General features: G+C 42.7%; 1 protein-coding gene across 6 annotated transcripts in view; it reads right to left on the bottom strand.

The window, feature by feature from the left end:
- Positions 1 to 14,303, bottom strand: part of CSGALNACT1 (chondroitin sulfate N-acetylgalactosaminyltransferase 1) — a 299,253-nt gene that overhangs the window by 72,801 nt on the left and 212,149 nt on the right. For all 6 annotated transcript variants that reach the window (XM_081045538.1, XM_081045539.1, XM_081045537.1 and 3 more), the window contains one exon: positions 7,510 to 8,438. In XM_081045538.1, coding sequence (XP_080901664.1) covers positions 7,510 to 8,143 — 634 coding nt within the window. In that variant the 5' untranslated portion in view covers positions 8,144 to 8,438. The remainder of the gene's footprint in view (positions 1 to 7,509; positions 8,439 to 14,303) is intronic.

Raw genomic sequence — 14,303 nt, 5'->3', positions numbered from 1 at the left:
GATACAAATGAAGAACTATAAGCCCAGATGGGGAATCAGAAGTACCCTCAAGCACAACACACTACTTTGGGAAGAATGAGAAAGAACTTCCAGCTGGAATAAACAGAAAAGATTTCCGAGAGAGATGTCTTACAGAATGTAAGACACTGGGTAGAGAGGTTAGGAGCCCCTGCTTTTTGAGTGAAGAAATGTGCTCAGGGGAAGAATGTCAGCATACAAAAAGAGAGTAGGAATTCAGTGCAGGAGGGGAAAGGCCGGAAGGAGCAGTAAGAAATGAAGTTGAAAAGGTAGGTTGGGATCAGATCGTGAAGTCCTCCAGGGTTGCCTACACTGTGGGTTTATATAAAATCCAAATCTAGGAAAGTAGTATATTTTGGAGAATATAACAGAAATGTAAACACTATTTCTTCCCTTAAGGAACAGACAGGCATGCCAAACAGCTCCTTAAGGGGTCTCAAGTAGAAATTTTGAATTCAATATTCTCTCCTGACTCTTTCAACCCCCGCGCCCCTTTCCATAATGCTGTAATGATTCTGAGAAGAAACATATGTCTGAGCAGGTTAAACAAAGCTTTTTGTGTTAAAGGCTCCTACATGCCACATGCTCTTCTCTTAATTAAGTGAACAATTTGTCTTCTACTGCTACTTCCTGTGTTTCTGCTTGTCTCCCCCAGTATCTCATGTTTTTCCTTCTCTTCCTATCAGACTTTCTTCCCAAGAAAATGTATACAACTCATCAGTGTAGGACTTCTCCCAAAGGTGTTGGCAACCGTGGACGTGCTTTTAAAAGACTTGCACATCAGTCTGGAACCAGAGAAGCGTGTGTCTTGGGTCAGAGACCCTGGGAGGTGAGAGGCTACACAGTGAGGAACTAAGATCTAAAGTTCTGGAATCTTGGCCCTATCGCTCACCAGCTGAGTGGCCTTGAGGATTAATTAATCTCTTTGTGTTTCAGATTCCACATTGACAAAATTAAGATAATGAGTGTGTCTACATCACTAGTGGAAGAGGGGATTAAATTAATTAGTGTTTGTGAAATGTCAAAGGTAGTGCTCAGTGCACAAACATATGGTCAGCTAGAAAAACTGATGGCAGTCCCCATCTCTGATCACGAGGACCTCCAAGATACTGCAATTGTTTGAGCATTTGCAAACCACAGCAAGTGGGAGGAGTAGGAGGGATATTGGGACCCAAGAGCTGAGTTCACTGCCTCCTAGGAAGGAAGAATCTTCTAACTCAAGATGTAGACAATCCCTGCGAGCTGAACTTCTATACCCAGCCCTCAGGGTCTTTGTGAGCTACTTTCCTAGTGACTCTTGGGTCCTGTTTACTGGTCTCCACCCTAACACTAGAGCCCAATCCTATTCCTGAGTCAGTTGGCTTTCTGATATCCCACGCTGTGCTGCCAATCTGTTCCCCCACCTCATTCCCTTTCTACTAACCTCTTCTTACCCTTTGACATTGGCTCTGGTCCCAGCTCCCAACATCTTCCTCGATCATCTACTTGCATCCAGCCACCAGTTGTGAAGCCCACAGATCCAACAGTTAGTTCATCCCACCAAACCCTCAGTCATTCAGTTTTGTCTCCCCACATAGGTAATCAGGTCCTTCAGGCCTGAGACTGAGCTTTAGCCTCCTTTCCCAGCCCCCAAAGCATTTGGGGACGTTCTTCACACATAACAGATGTCCCATCCATATATGTTGATTAAGCCTTGATGCAGGAGCTCATCCATGACTCTAACCAAGAACAAACTAGAGGTCTAGCTAAAAATTACATATTCTTTCTGTGAATATCACTTCCTATCCAACATGTCTGGACAGGCTGAAGTCTGAGTAGCAACCCCCACCACACCATCGGGGCTGCACCATTCACGTGAAGGTGACCCCTTGCCTGCCTATCTTCCCCCACCCCATCCACTCACATGCACCCTGCTAATTTGTGTGAGGCCCTGTTCAGGTCCTCTCTCCATCAAGCCTTTGCTCACTACTCCCATGAAAACCAAGTTCCTCCATCTTGGACAACTCAGAGCATCACAAGCACTCTTCTATAGCATATTCTTAATAGGAAACAGAAGGCAGGAAGAACAATGATACCTCAAGTTAAAAAAATAAATAAATCTCCTGGGAACAAAATTCCTTTGAATAAATACAATAAAAATACTAACAAAAACATCATAAAAAAAGTCAGACTTGCCAGCTTCTGCAGCCTTGCACCAAAATACCCCGTACACATAGGTGTATTTCAAACACAGATTCCATTTTTCCCAGCCCATTGAAGGTCAATACAGCTGACCTTCAGGTAGGTGTCAGGACTGCAGAGTTACCTTCTGGTTCTACTTCCCTCTTTCTTAACCTTTCCCTCCTGTCCTCCTGGCTACTTAGTTTGCAGGATTCAGTACAAAATGGCAATGTAGGCACAATGTTCAAAAATTATTAAGAATTTCAAAATATTCAGCAAGAGCAGAGCATTTATTCTAGCATGGGGCTCTTCTGCTCGTCCTGATGGCAGGTTGGGTTCCTGCTCACTGGCAGAAATCCAAGGCTGGTTGACTTTCTTTCTTACCATCACCAGAGAAAGAATTGTACGAAGCATAGCCTCAAACAATTTATTTGAATTTAAGTCTCTTATCTCTGATTTCGGGAAAGCAAGCATTTTCCCCTCCTTCAAGGAACTTAAAGCATCAGCAAACAAATGAGGAGATTTGTGGGAGGAGGTGGGATAGAGGAGATAGGGTGAGGTCACATACATGCAGGCCTGCTGGGAACTTAACAGTAAACCAATGTGTTCGTTCCAGGGCACATTGGAGTGAGAGAGGCTGGAAGGACTGTCCTGATTTCTAACGCCCTCGCTTCCCGGAGATGCCGGCTGAGAATTGAGACCCAACTCAGGACCTGAAGTCCTTTTGCTGTCCTGCCTGCCAGCAGTCTCCCCATACCATTTTCTCTTCCATCCACACCCCAAACACAGGTTAGGCCCACTCACTGTGCAGAATCCCCACTCTCCCTTATTTCTTCACCAAGACCCCCAGATCCTCCCCCAAATGCCCAGAAATGCATCTGAATTCCTGCCTAACCTTTTTTACCCCAAGTCACAAAGTTTCTAACAAAGAAGCATATCACTGAAATGTACACTAAGGAAATGGCCATTTCCTCTCCTCAGAGTCCCAAGCACCTTGCTCTCAAACCCCAGGACCTGGAACCGGATTTGACTTGTCTAAAAAAGCTTTAGCAAAGTGGTCACAGGGTGTCTGTTAGAGGTTATGGTGAGACACAAACAATGGAAATCAAGATCTCAGGATCTTCACACCTTGCCTTAGCTCCCCAGAAAGCATGAGGGCTTGGCTATAGAGCATAGGAGGTTGGGATTACTGGGCAGACAGCTACTAAGGTTTTATAGCTATTTCCATATCCCCTTGTTTTAAAATATATCACAGGGTGCCCTTAAAATCTTGAGCTTCTTGTGGATGATGGCTTGGCTCCATCTCACTCCAAAAATCAGTCTTTTAGTATCTGACCCACTCTTGCCACACTAACCATTCAAAGCTGGAGGAGGGTGAGCTGCACAGGCTGGTGACAGAAGAGCAACCCCATGGAGAGAGTTGTCACAAATGTCTCACACTGGATTCATTTATCAGATGTTCAGATTTTAAAAGAGGAGTAATTCAGAAAGCGAAACTGTTTTATGGAATGACATCAAATTTATGTCCAAGAGCTCTACTTAAAAATTTTAAATCAAAGCCAAGAGTTGTGCGACTCGGAGTCTGTATCTCCCACACTGAAATAATAACTAAACCACAAACATAAAGATTTCCTCTTTACTTGAGGAGATACACAGTTAGGCATCCTAAGACACAGAATCTGATCACGTTTTTGTACTTTGACTCTTTTTCCAGATGGTTGTAAAAAAAATGATATGAGAATGTAGTAAAAAGCATGTGACGTGCCACATGGGCACTGGACGTATCAGGGGGTCACTTCATAGTCTGTGACAGTCAGGACGATGCCTGACCATTGTGCTATCCACCTGAAGCTGAACTAGAATAATAGTGTATGTCAACTCTAATTAAATACATATACAAAGGGTGCTAAAACAATGTATACACATTTCAGGAAAGGGAAACTGTACTAAAATTGTAATAATATATACCAATAACAAAAGATGAATCAAGTCACGTTTGACTTCTGCAATTACAAGAGGTGCTCAAAGTGGTTACCCTGAGTGTAATTTTAATATAGTTTTTTCCTTTCTTAAAATGTGTATACACTTTGTTGGCACCCTCTGTACATACGTAGTCACGGGATGTGGAGTACAACATAGGGAATAGAGTCAATGGGATTGTAACAGGTATATAAGATGTCAGAGAGGTAGTAGATGGGGGAGGAAGGTTATCACTTTGTAAGAGGTGTAAATGTCTAACTATTACATTGCTTTGTACACCTGAAACTAATAAAAAAAAATTCATGTGAGCATCCAACGCAAAAAGCAGGGCCAAGAAAACATCTGGGGAAATTGAAAAGGAGACAAATGTTGTTCCCTGTGTGCTTTAGAGATAGATAAGAATTAAATCAATATAGATAATAAATTAGGTAGTCATCCATGTGGTGCTCTCCCCCTGCAAGCTTCACAGAATTGTAGAAAGGGGCCATAGTAAGACCAGATTGTGTAAATAATCTACCTGAATTGCTCCTTTTATAGAGGAGGATCCCAAAGGGTACATGGCATTTCCTGGGTCAACCGGCAGAGTGGCTGGCAGTGCATCCCTCAGGAATGGTTGCTTGACCAAGCTAAGAAGGAAGGAGATTGAAGCAGTGCTTTGTATTTGGCATGAAGCCGGAGCTGGGTAGAGCTTTGGAGGACATTGAGGTCCAGTCTCTTATTGACAAGTGAGGAAACTGAGTCTCAAGGAATTGAAGGGTCTTTGTCAAAGTCACATGCCTCCACCCATGTTCGTGTCATTATGCCACCTGTGTCACAGTTAGCTATAACTTTTACATAACTATTACCATCTGGAAGCATTCCACAGTCTTTTATTACTATTTCTTTAAACACAAAGAATCCCTATTTTTATCCTACTCATTCAAGGTTCAGCAAATCTGTCACCCTTGATTAGAACTCTGAGAGTCTGGCACACCCTCCGCTTGTAACCTAAAATTTTTCCATGGACTTCTACTAAATCGCTCCAACTTTTGGACTACTGACACCCCAAACACAAAATCAGTCTCTCTAAGGTTATGTTTAAAAACCCAAATAAGTTATTTTAACGATACACTTCACACTTACAAGGTCCCATCCCTCGCTTTCACTCATAGAAAACAGATTTCAAGTCAGACCCTTTCTATTCCCTTCTTTCCCCTTAATAAGGTGTAGATCAGAGAATCATGAACCAGGATTGAAAACATCCTCAAATGTAATTCCGTCCAACCACCTCTCTGAGGCAAGAATCGTGCATTGTAACTGCCTTGCCAAGTACCCATCAGTAGGTGACAGAATTCTTAGGGCGACAGGAGTCCCACTTTCCTTGCCAACATTACTATTTGAAAGTTACTCCTTATGTTGAATTTATCTCTCCCTTCCTGCAGCTTCCTCTGACTCGTGGAATCTTTCATAATGCCCTGTTTCCTGAGGATATAAAAGATTGTCTCCACCATCGTTTGTGACAAGAAAGAGAAACATGAAATAAACTGTCCTTCTCATGACAGTCAAATATGTATAAATGTATTTCAAGTGTGTGTGCCTATTTACTCATCATATGAAAACAACTGTCTAGACTGTCACCAAATTTGGTGGACTGATCTGCCTTAAAACAGGCTGTGTGTGGCACGTGAAAGCAACGTGGCGTAGCTATGATTACGGTGCCTCTGACAGGAAGTCAGTCATATCTCAGAGCAAATAAACTCAGGGACAAGAGGCCGGTGTCACTGCTGATGGAGAATGAGAGGCCTTACGTATTAAGATACTGTACTCAGGAAAGCAGACAGAAATTTCAAATATGAATGCAGATGAAAAATCACAAGGGCAAACATTCCAAACTGCAGGTATTGGTTTGTAATCAAGTTCTTTTGAAACTGCTTTGTATGTGGGCAGCTTTTGTAGTGCTCCAGGGTGGGCAGCAACCAGGATTCAGTGTTTAAGGATGTTTAACAATTTTTCCCTGGGGATCAGCTAGTAAGATAATATATGTGGAAATGTTTCATAAACTCTAAAGCACCATAAAAACTGATGCTGCATCATCAGGTATTTCAAACTCTTACCCAGTGCTCACAATGTGCTTATACTTGCTAGCTGCCAAATGTGCTGGGCATGTTTAATGCCTCATGTAAATGAGTAAAAAGAAAAATCCTGACACCAAAAGCTTGATCTTGTAAAAGATTTCTTTACCTGGCTTTATGTATATGAAAAATGATACCGTAGCAAAATTGCATGAATTTGGGTGCACATATAAAGTGGGGGAAAAATCCAAAGACAGGAAAATGTCCAAAGAGAACAGGCCTAACGAGCAGTGAGAGGGTTTTTGATATGACTGAAGAGAGTCTGTCTTGTGTGTAGGCTGATGAGATGGTGGTTATAGCACCGAAGTAGGGAGTGGAGCAATATGAACACAGATACGTGTCTGGGAAGCTGGATTAGATTCTACCCAGAAACGGGAAAGAATTGGATGCTTTAGAAGGCGCTTCCTCTCTCAAATTATTAGCTGATTTGTGAACCAGTAACAGTGGGAAAATTGATAAAAAGAAGATACTAATGAGTCTTCCGAGAGACTAGACAAGGCTGCTTTCTCCTAAAGTTAGACACAATCAAACACAAATGTAATACTAGGTTGTGCTGTGCCTATGAAAAAAGCTGAGCCATTTGACTCACTCGGTTCCATGTTCTCTGTTGATCTGCGTAATACACTCTAGCGGCTAAGGATACGGACTCTGGAATCAGACTTCCCTGGTTCAAATCCTGCCTCTGTCACTTGCTAACTGAGCAACCTTCAGTAAACTGACTTACTTAATTTGAGCCTCCGTTTCCTTATGCCCTAATGAGGAGAAAGTGAATTAGTAAGTGTAAAGTTCCTAGAACAGTGTGCGGCAGGTGTACAGGTAAGTGTTTGCTATTCTCCTGTTCATGGGCCTGATAACTGGGCCCAATCTCTAGAAGTGCCTCTGAGAAGGGATCAAGTAAAACTGCTTGTCATACTCTATTTGGGTTGCAAAGTTTTATGTTTACATTTTGTTTTATTTCATTTTTTTTTTTTTTTAATGAACGCAAGAAGCACTACTTTCTTCTGCCAAGGGACAATGAATCTGTCCACTCCATGACTGGTTTCCATGAGAAAATAAGTAGAAACAGATGTTTCTGAAAAATGAAAATCTATGCTATATATTTTTAGTGTCACTCACATAAAACTTTCTACCAGCCATCCCCAGAGCCAACGGCCAGCCTCCTGAAGCTGCGACCTGCCTGGGTGCCTGGACCCAGATGCCCTTTCTTCTACTTTCCACCCCAATTCACAAACTTGCCAACCTTCTATGAAATCCGAGGCCGTGTACGGACGCTGATTTGGGCTGCTCTCTGCAGGGCTGTTCAGCGTCTCCAAGGCGGATTCAATAGCTTCTACCAACTCATCCCGCTTGTCTTTCCTCACAGGTTTCTCTTCGGGGTGGCGGGTCAGGCCCGTCTCCAGCTGGTACACTTTCTGCAGGGTGAAACTATCGAAAGGCACAGCGGCATACTCAGTGGCCAGCTTGACACCAGCGTGCACCTCCGCCTTGTCCACCTGGGAGAGCAGGAAGGCCAGCAGATCAGCCTGGGTTTTCTCAGGGGCGGGCCGGTCCCGTCCCAGGCCCACAGCATCACTGGCGTGAAACTGTGCATTCTTGAGCTGCTCGCTCCTCTCCTGTAGCTCCTCTTTGAGCTGCGCTATCTGTCTCTTGAGGCTGTTGATGTAGTTCCGGTGCTGTTCCTCCCACTCCTGCAGGACAGCCTGGTACCCTTCTTTCCCTGTGGGGCTGTTGGCCCTGGGCAGCCCCAGCTGTTCCTCATTGCCTTTCGGAGTGCAGGCCAACATGTAGAGGACGGAGATGGCACAGCAGAGAAGAACAAGCAAAACCACCACCCGAGAGATCCACGCAAGCAGCCCCCGACGAACCATCATCATTCAGGAATCAGCCATGCGTCCAGAACTGGCGACATCCCAGAATGCCAGGGGGGCGCCACGGAAGGGCTTCCCTGGACTAGACCACAGGAGGCATGCGTCTGGGCCCCCCTGAGCTGCTTTCATCCATGTCTTTCTACAACGCGTCTTGTCCCATGGACTCAACCGCCATGTGGAGCAGTTTTCCTGCTTCTAAAGGATGGCCTTCCCGGCAGAAGCAATGAGTTAACTGAAACCTCCAAGTTTTCTCATGTATACCCATCATAGCCTTCCAGATGTGCAGCAGATGACAAGGGACCTGGGAAGAGACCAAATGACAATAACACTTAATCAAGATAATAATACTCTTATGTTCACTAGGGTAATCAATACTCAATAGACCTCCCATAAGGTTTATGAAAAATGCTTATGACAGGTGATAAAATATTGTTAATTGTAAATCAGAGTAGCACATATAAAGAACAAAGGATACAGACAAAAGATTGGAAGGAAAGATTGCAAAATGTGAATTCTCTTTGGGTGGAAGTGTGATGGGGAATTTTCTGCTTCCCTGTATTTTTCTGTATCCTGCAAATTTTCTACAATGGCACTTATTATTTTGATGGTTTAAAGGGTTAAAAGGGAAAAAGCAAAACTTTAACAACATGGAGATTGCTGGCAAGGATTTCTCCAGCCAGGGCCTGCCCAGCAAGTGTGGCTGCAAAATATGAGGCCTGCGTGGGCCCACCTGTGTGCCCTCATTCAGGGCAGGGCTAAAAGCTGAATCAAAATGGTCTTCAAGCATACTGATGACGAGGTTGGGAAGCAGCTGGAGGTTCAAATAGGGCAATAATAAATGTGGAAGATAACACATTCATGAGTCAAGGGGACAGTTGTTCCAGTTAACTCTCCAATTCTGCTTGCAGACAGGGGATGATGAGTTTAGCATAGAAAGAGGTGGAGTTGGGATTCGAACAGTGACCATAAATACTGTCTTATCAGGACTCAAATCCCAGGCATGTCTCTGCTCCAGCCTCTAGGAGGAATTCTGTGTCCTGACCGCCCATCAGGAATACCCAGACAGATCTCGGGGCCTTTTATACAAATACATGCTCTGCACCTCAGCTCCAAACCCCTGTAACAAATGAGTCAACCTGACTCACCTTTCCCACTTCCCCAGGTATCCCCCCTCCCTGCTCCACCCCTGATGGACCCACAGCACACTGCCTCCAGTGCTCTCCCTTCCTTCATCCTTTTCCTCGTCTCCCCTTATCCATCTGAGCTAGAAAAAAATGAAAGAATGATAAATGGAAAATAGATCAAATAAAGTTTCTTGTCTGGAGAAATTTTATAAAATCTTCCCAGATGCATCTTTTTCTATCACTTCTCTTAAAAACAAGCTCCCTGAGGGTACTGTATCCTGGCCTTTCTATAGAAATTTGACATTTTCAATAAGCTATGTGATAACTAAATTATTCTTTACGTAGTTTTCTCCTGACCCAAAAATTCAGATCCTGGGGCAATAATCATCTCATTTACTGGTGATCTATCCCATTTACTGACTGGAAGGATTCCAGTCAATTAGCAACTTCAGGACCCCTGGGAGAAGAGAGAGATGTTCCTTCTAGATTCTCTCTGTGCTGATAATACAATAAACAATGAAGGCTCACTGACTCTGTGATTATTAACCTGCTATGGACCATAGCCTCATATACAAGCTCCTCTTCCATTACCCTGGTGATGCACTTCTTACAGATATCATTATCTTTTCAAAGTAGTTTATTTCATAATTTTCCTTAAAAATTCAACACAAAACATTCTCTCCACTATTTCCCTGGGCCTAAGGATTCTCTCTCCTATAATTTAGAACAATACACAGTTATTAGTGCTAAGTTTGAAGTGCATGTTTAGCCCTGGAAGCCTTTTCTGTCTGATGAAAATCTTGGGATTTGTATAATTACTATAATTCTGTGATTAAAACCATCTCAGCTTTGGTATTCAGGCACCTTGCTGTTTTTAATGAAATCTTCCAGATGAACTCATTATATCCAAGTATTAAATTACCAGTGAAGACATGTTATCACATTATTCTGCCACTTTAAAGACTTTTACTTTAAATGGGTTGTCATTAAAGACAAAATAAGCAAATCAAAAAACAAAAATGGAACATTCAACACAATTTATTGTGCTGCAGAAACAAAGTATGCAATCTTTCTAACAGATATTTTTAATGGAACAATTATCACATTTGCGTAATAAATTGAAATCATGTTGGTTAACTGAAGCAATGTATTAAAGCTACGGCTAAAGAAACTTATAACTGCATAATATTTATTTTGTTCTGTTCCGTAAGTGTCTTTAAAGTTTAGTCCAACTTTTGAAATTCACTAGAATAAATTTCAACGTTATTTAATATTCCATTCTCTAGGATGTAAAAGGAGGAAAAAATGGATTTTAGGAAGAAATGACTTTTAAAAGACATAATTAAAAACTACTGCCAAAGAAACAGTAATGAATTTCTCTTTTTAAATGTCAGGAGCAGATAATGTATGTCAGAAACAAAATTCTGCATCCTTTAACAGAACAAATGTTTTCTAATGATTCTAGTAATCTAATCTGTAATCAAAATAGTAACAACTGGCCAAACTACGGAGGCTGGGAGTATCTGCTTCCTGAAGTCAGGAGCCTCCCGATTCTTGCTTCAATGAAGACTCCAGGTTTTTCATTTGGCAGCACAGAATGTCATTCTTAAGAGCAGATGGTACTTTCCCAGTTCTATCGCATACAGGAAAGAACACCTCTGCGAGATGTAACCAGACCTAACGTACAGCTAAGCTACAAAGGCACCGCGCAATCTCTCCCTCTCTCTGCGGAGGTATTCGGAGAATTAAAGAGTTAACATTTATAATGTGTTTACAGACTTGCAGATGGAAAGCACCATGTAATTACCAAGCACTATTACAAGTTAGAGATGACAGTGAAAATACAGCTTTATGGGCTCACAGCATCATTGTGCTACTATTTTCAAACCTTAGAAAAGGCACTTAGACTTTAGACTAGCTTGGCCTTTGGGGTCGTTGGGGACAGGGAAGGAATGCAGAGCAAGAAGAAGCCCTGTCAATAACCAATCTTAGGACCTCTACGAGAAGAGAGATACATATTCTTTTTTCTTTCTTTTTTTTTTTTTAACTATAGAAAACCTTTTATGCCGATCAGGTTTCTTGTCACTTTAATGTTTGAATGTCCATCCTTGCTAATTATGTTCCCCAACACTTCCTGTCCCTGGCTAAATCCTCGAGGACGGTTCTGTGACTGTGATGCACTTTGTCTAAAACACTGGATTCATTGATCAGACTGAAGGGAACAGCATGCAAGCACAGCGGCGTTGCTGCCATGCTTACAATTTCTACTTTGCAATCTTTGTTTTGAACAAAATGGTGGGAAGAAGTCTTCTTCATTGTCCACTGCGAAGCCAAAACAGTGTTGCAGAGCAATGCTTTCCCGTCTGCACCCACGTCTGAGACCACTTAAGGCAAGGTTACTCCAAAAGCTCTTTGACTGGAAAAAAGGTCTCAGTGCAGACTGGTGTTCCACCATCCTCCAGCCAGAATCACCCTTCCCTGGGGTGTATAAGTAGGGGGTTGCTTAAGGAAGTTGCAGCACTTTCTGTACATTTAAGGCAGAGAGTCGGAAAAGCAAGTGGACTCATGCTGAGGGGTCCAGAAATGGAGTGGGTTCCTCAGACTCCAGGTGCAACTTGTCTGGTATCTCTGACATCCAGCCCAGACCAGGAAGCGTCCTGGGCATTCTTCCAGGTCTCCAAATAACACAGCAATGATCCAACAATGGGTCAAAGGCACAGTCTGCTGTATCTAGGATACTGTCATCATTCATCCTTTTAACAAGTGATTATGAAGCACCTAGTATGTTCAGTGCACTGTGCAAGAAGGTACCAGAGACGAAAACATAAGCCAAGCACAAATTCTAACATCAGCAAGTTTATAAGCCTGTAGAAGAATGAATTAAGGCCTTCTCAAATAACTATTATGAGCCCCAAAGAGAGAAATGACATTAAAATAGATATCGTGTTAATGTCATGCTCTTACCTATCAAACGTATGTGTATTGGGGAGGGAGTGGAGGGTTTGAAAACAGAAGTATAAATAAATAAATTTTAAAAGGACTAAAGTTGAAATGCTAGGAATCAACAACACTCGTTACGACAAGATAGGCAAGGGGCTACAAAAGCTGTTCACCATTTCATCTTAGAATGAAAGCTTTTATAGGGTGAAACCAAGATAGGTCTAAGTTTGGTCCAGAGTCTAACATTTAGTCAAACTGGGGACAATGGAAATTAAAAATTTCTATGGCTAGGACAGAAGCAGCTGTGAGGATGGGTGTATGGATTTCACTCTACGATCCTGGTGAACATTTTGGTAAGGAGAACTGTGTACTCTGACAGAGACTTGCCAAGATGTGTCTATTAATGTCCGCAAGAAGCTCATAAATCATGAAGGGCTGGCTCTGGGAGACGCTCCGCTGATGTCCTGCTGTCAGGGTCAGCAGCAGGCAGATGGGAACGGTGGCTTCATGGTGAGACCAGGTCAGGCAGCTACTACAATGACAGGCCTTGTAAGTGATAACACTATTCAAAGAATGACAATTAATTCTATAAGACACCTCCAACCAATGTGTAGACACAGCCAAAGGGGCTGATGGGGGGAGAAAAGCAAGCAGTGTCTACTGAGCCAGGAAGAGGGAGACCAAAGCCCAGCAATGCCATGTGAGTCTATCCCACTTTGGCACACACAATCAGCTCTTTGATGGCAAGAGCACCAGCTAACAACCTTCAGTCAAAGAATTACCTGTACTAACAGAACATAAATTGAGGTCATAGCTCTAGAATAAACATACCATCCTGAATGTGTGTGGAAAAGGCGTCATGCAAGGATTCTTAGTCAAAGAGTTTTTAAATGCTCTCAGAAATGTACATAAAGCTAACACTGTAAACTTGACTCAAATACGTGGCTTCGTTTAGAATACCCAGTACCACAGGTTAACTTCTGTATGCAGGGTGCGGTAGTCAGCTTCCAAAGTAGCCCTCAAGGATTCTGGCTTCCTGGCTTTCACACCAAGGTGTGTTTGCTTCCCACACTGTCCTGCAGGGTTGCTGTGAGTGAGCACCAACTTATGGCAGAAGTGGAGAGAGTTCTGCCCCATTCAGCAGCAGACAGACAAAAGCCACTGTAAGAGCTGAAAGACGCTGAACCTCCCAGCCCTGCTCTCAGTTATATATTCTGTTTACAGACTTTTCTTTCTGATTTTTTCCCTCACCTGCCTTCTCTTAAAGGAAGTGAGTATATACAACCAACTCCAACTGCTTTGTCGAGTCCACAGTAATCTGCCTCTTGTACACACTTAAGTAGTTTTGTGCTGAGGTACTTGCAAAGAAGTTTAAAAGGCCTGAAAATAAGCAAAATAAGATTTCATAAGCTCTCTGAACCATATCCACCTGGAAGCTTTAGGGCAGGGTTTCTCAGATGTCACAGATCTTTCTAGAACTTAGGTTCTTTTCTATTATTAGTACTATTTTATTTGATTGGAGTAACACTGGTTAAGAACATTATATAAATTTCAGGTGTACAACTTCATAATACAATATCTATATACTCTATTGTCAGGTTTCTTCTTTCCAGTGAGTCTTAAGTCAGCATTGACTCATGTGCCAAGTGCTTTATCCTCAGGTGTATTCTTGGTAGCAACTGAAAAGCTGAAGCGAGGGAAGCAGATCAGTGTTACTGTCTGTACATGAAGAGGTGCGGAAGCCACACCCCTGAGAAGGGACGGGTTGCCACACGAAGTCAGCCATGAAACATCCAGAGTATGGAATTAGCCTGGAAGAGTCAGAAGCATTCCTCCTGACCCCCTCCAGCCCTGACACCAGGCTACCTGGCCCGGACCCAAGGCTCCCCTCTCACACAGAATGGAATCTCCAAGGGTGGGTGCAGCATGGCTCCGACCCAGCAGTTTACACTGACCTTGACATTCCTCTGACCTTGGCACTCAAAATAATCTGTCTCTAAACTTATTAAACATAAATAGCACATTCCAGGAAATAAATAACTTTTGAACAAGTACATATATGTAATTTATTCATTTATAAGTTATAGACAAGTTTTACAGTA

This window comes from Rhinolophus hipposideros (assembly GCF_964194185.1).
Source record: "Rhinolophus hipposideros genome assembly, chromosome: 4".
Lineage (NCBI taxonomy): Eukaryota > Metazoa > Chordata > Mammalia > Chiroptera > Rhinolophidae > Rhinolophus > Rhinolophus hipposideros.
This window is presented reverse-complemented; position numbering and strand designations above follow the sequence as displayed.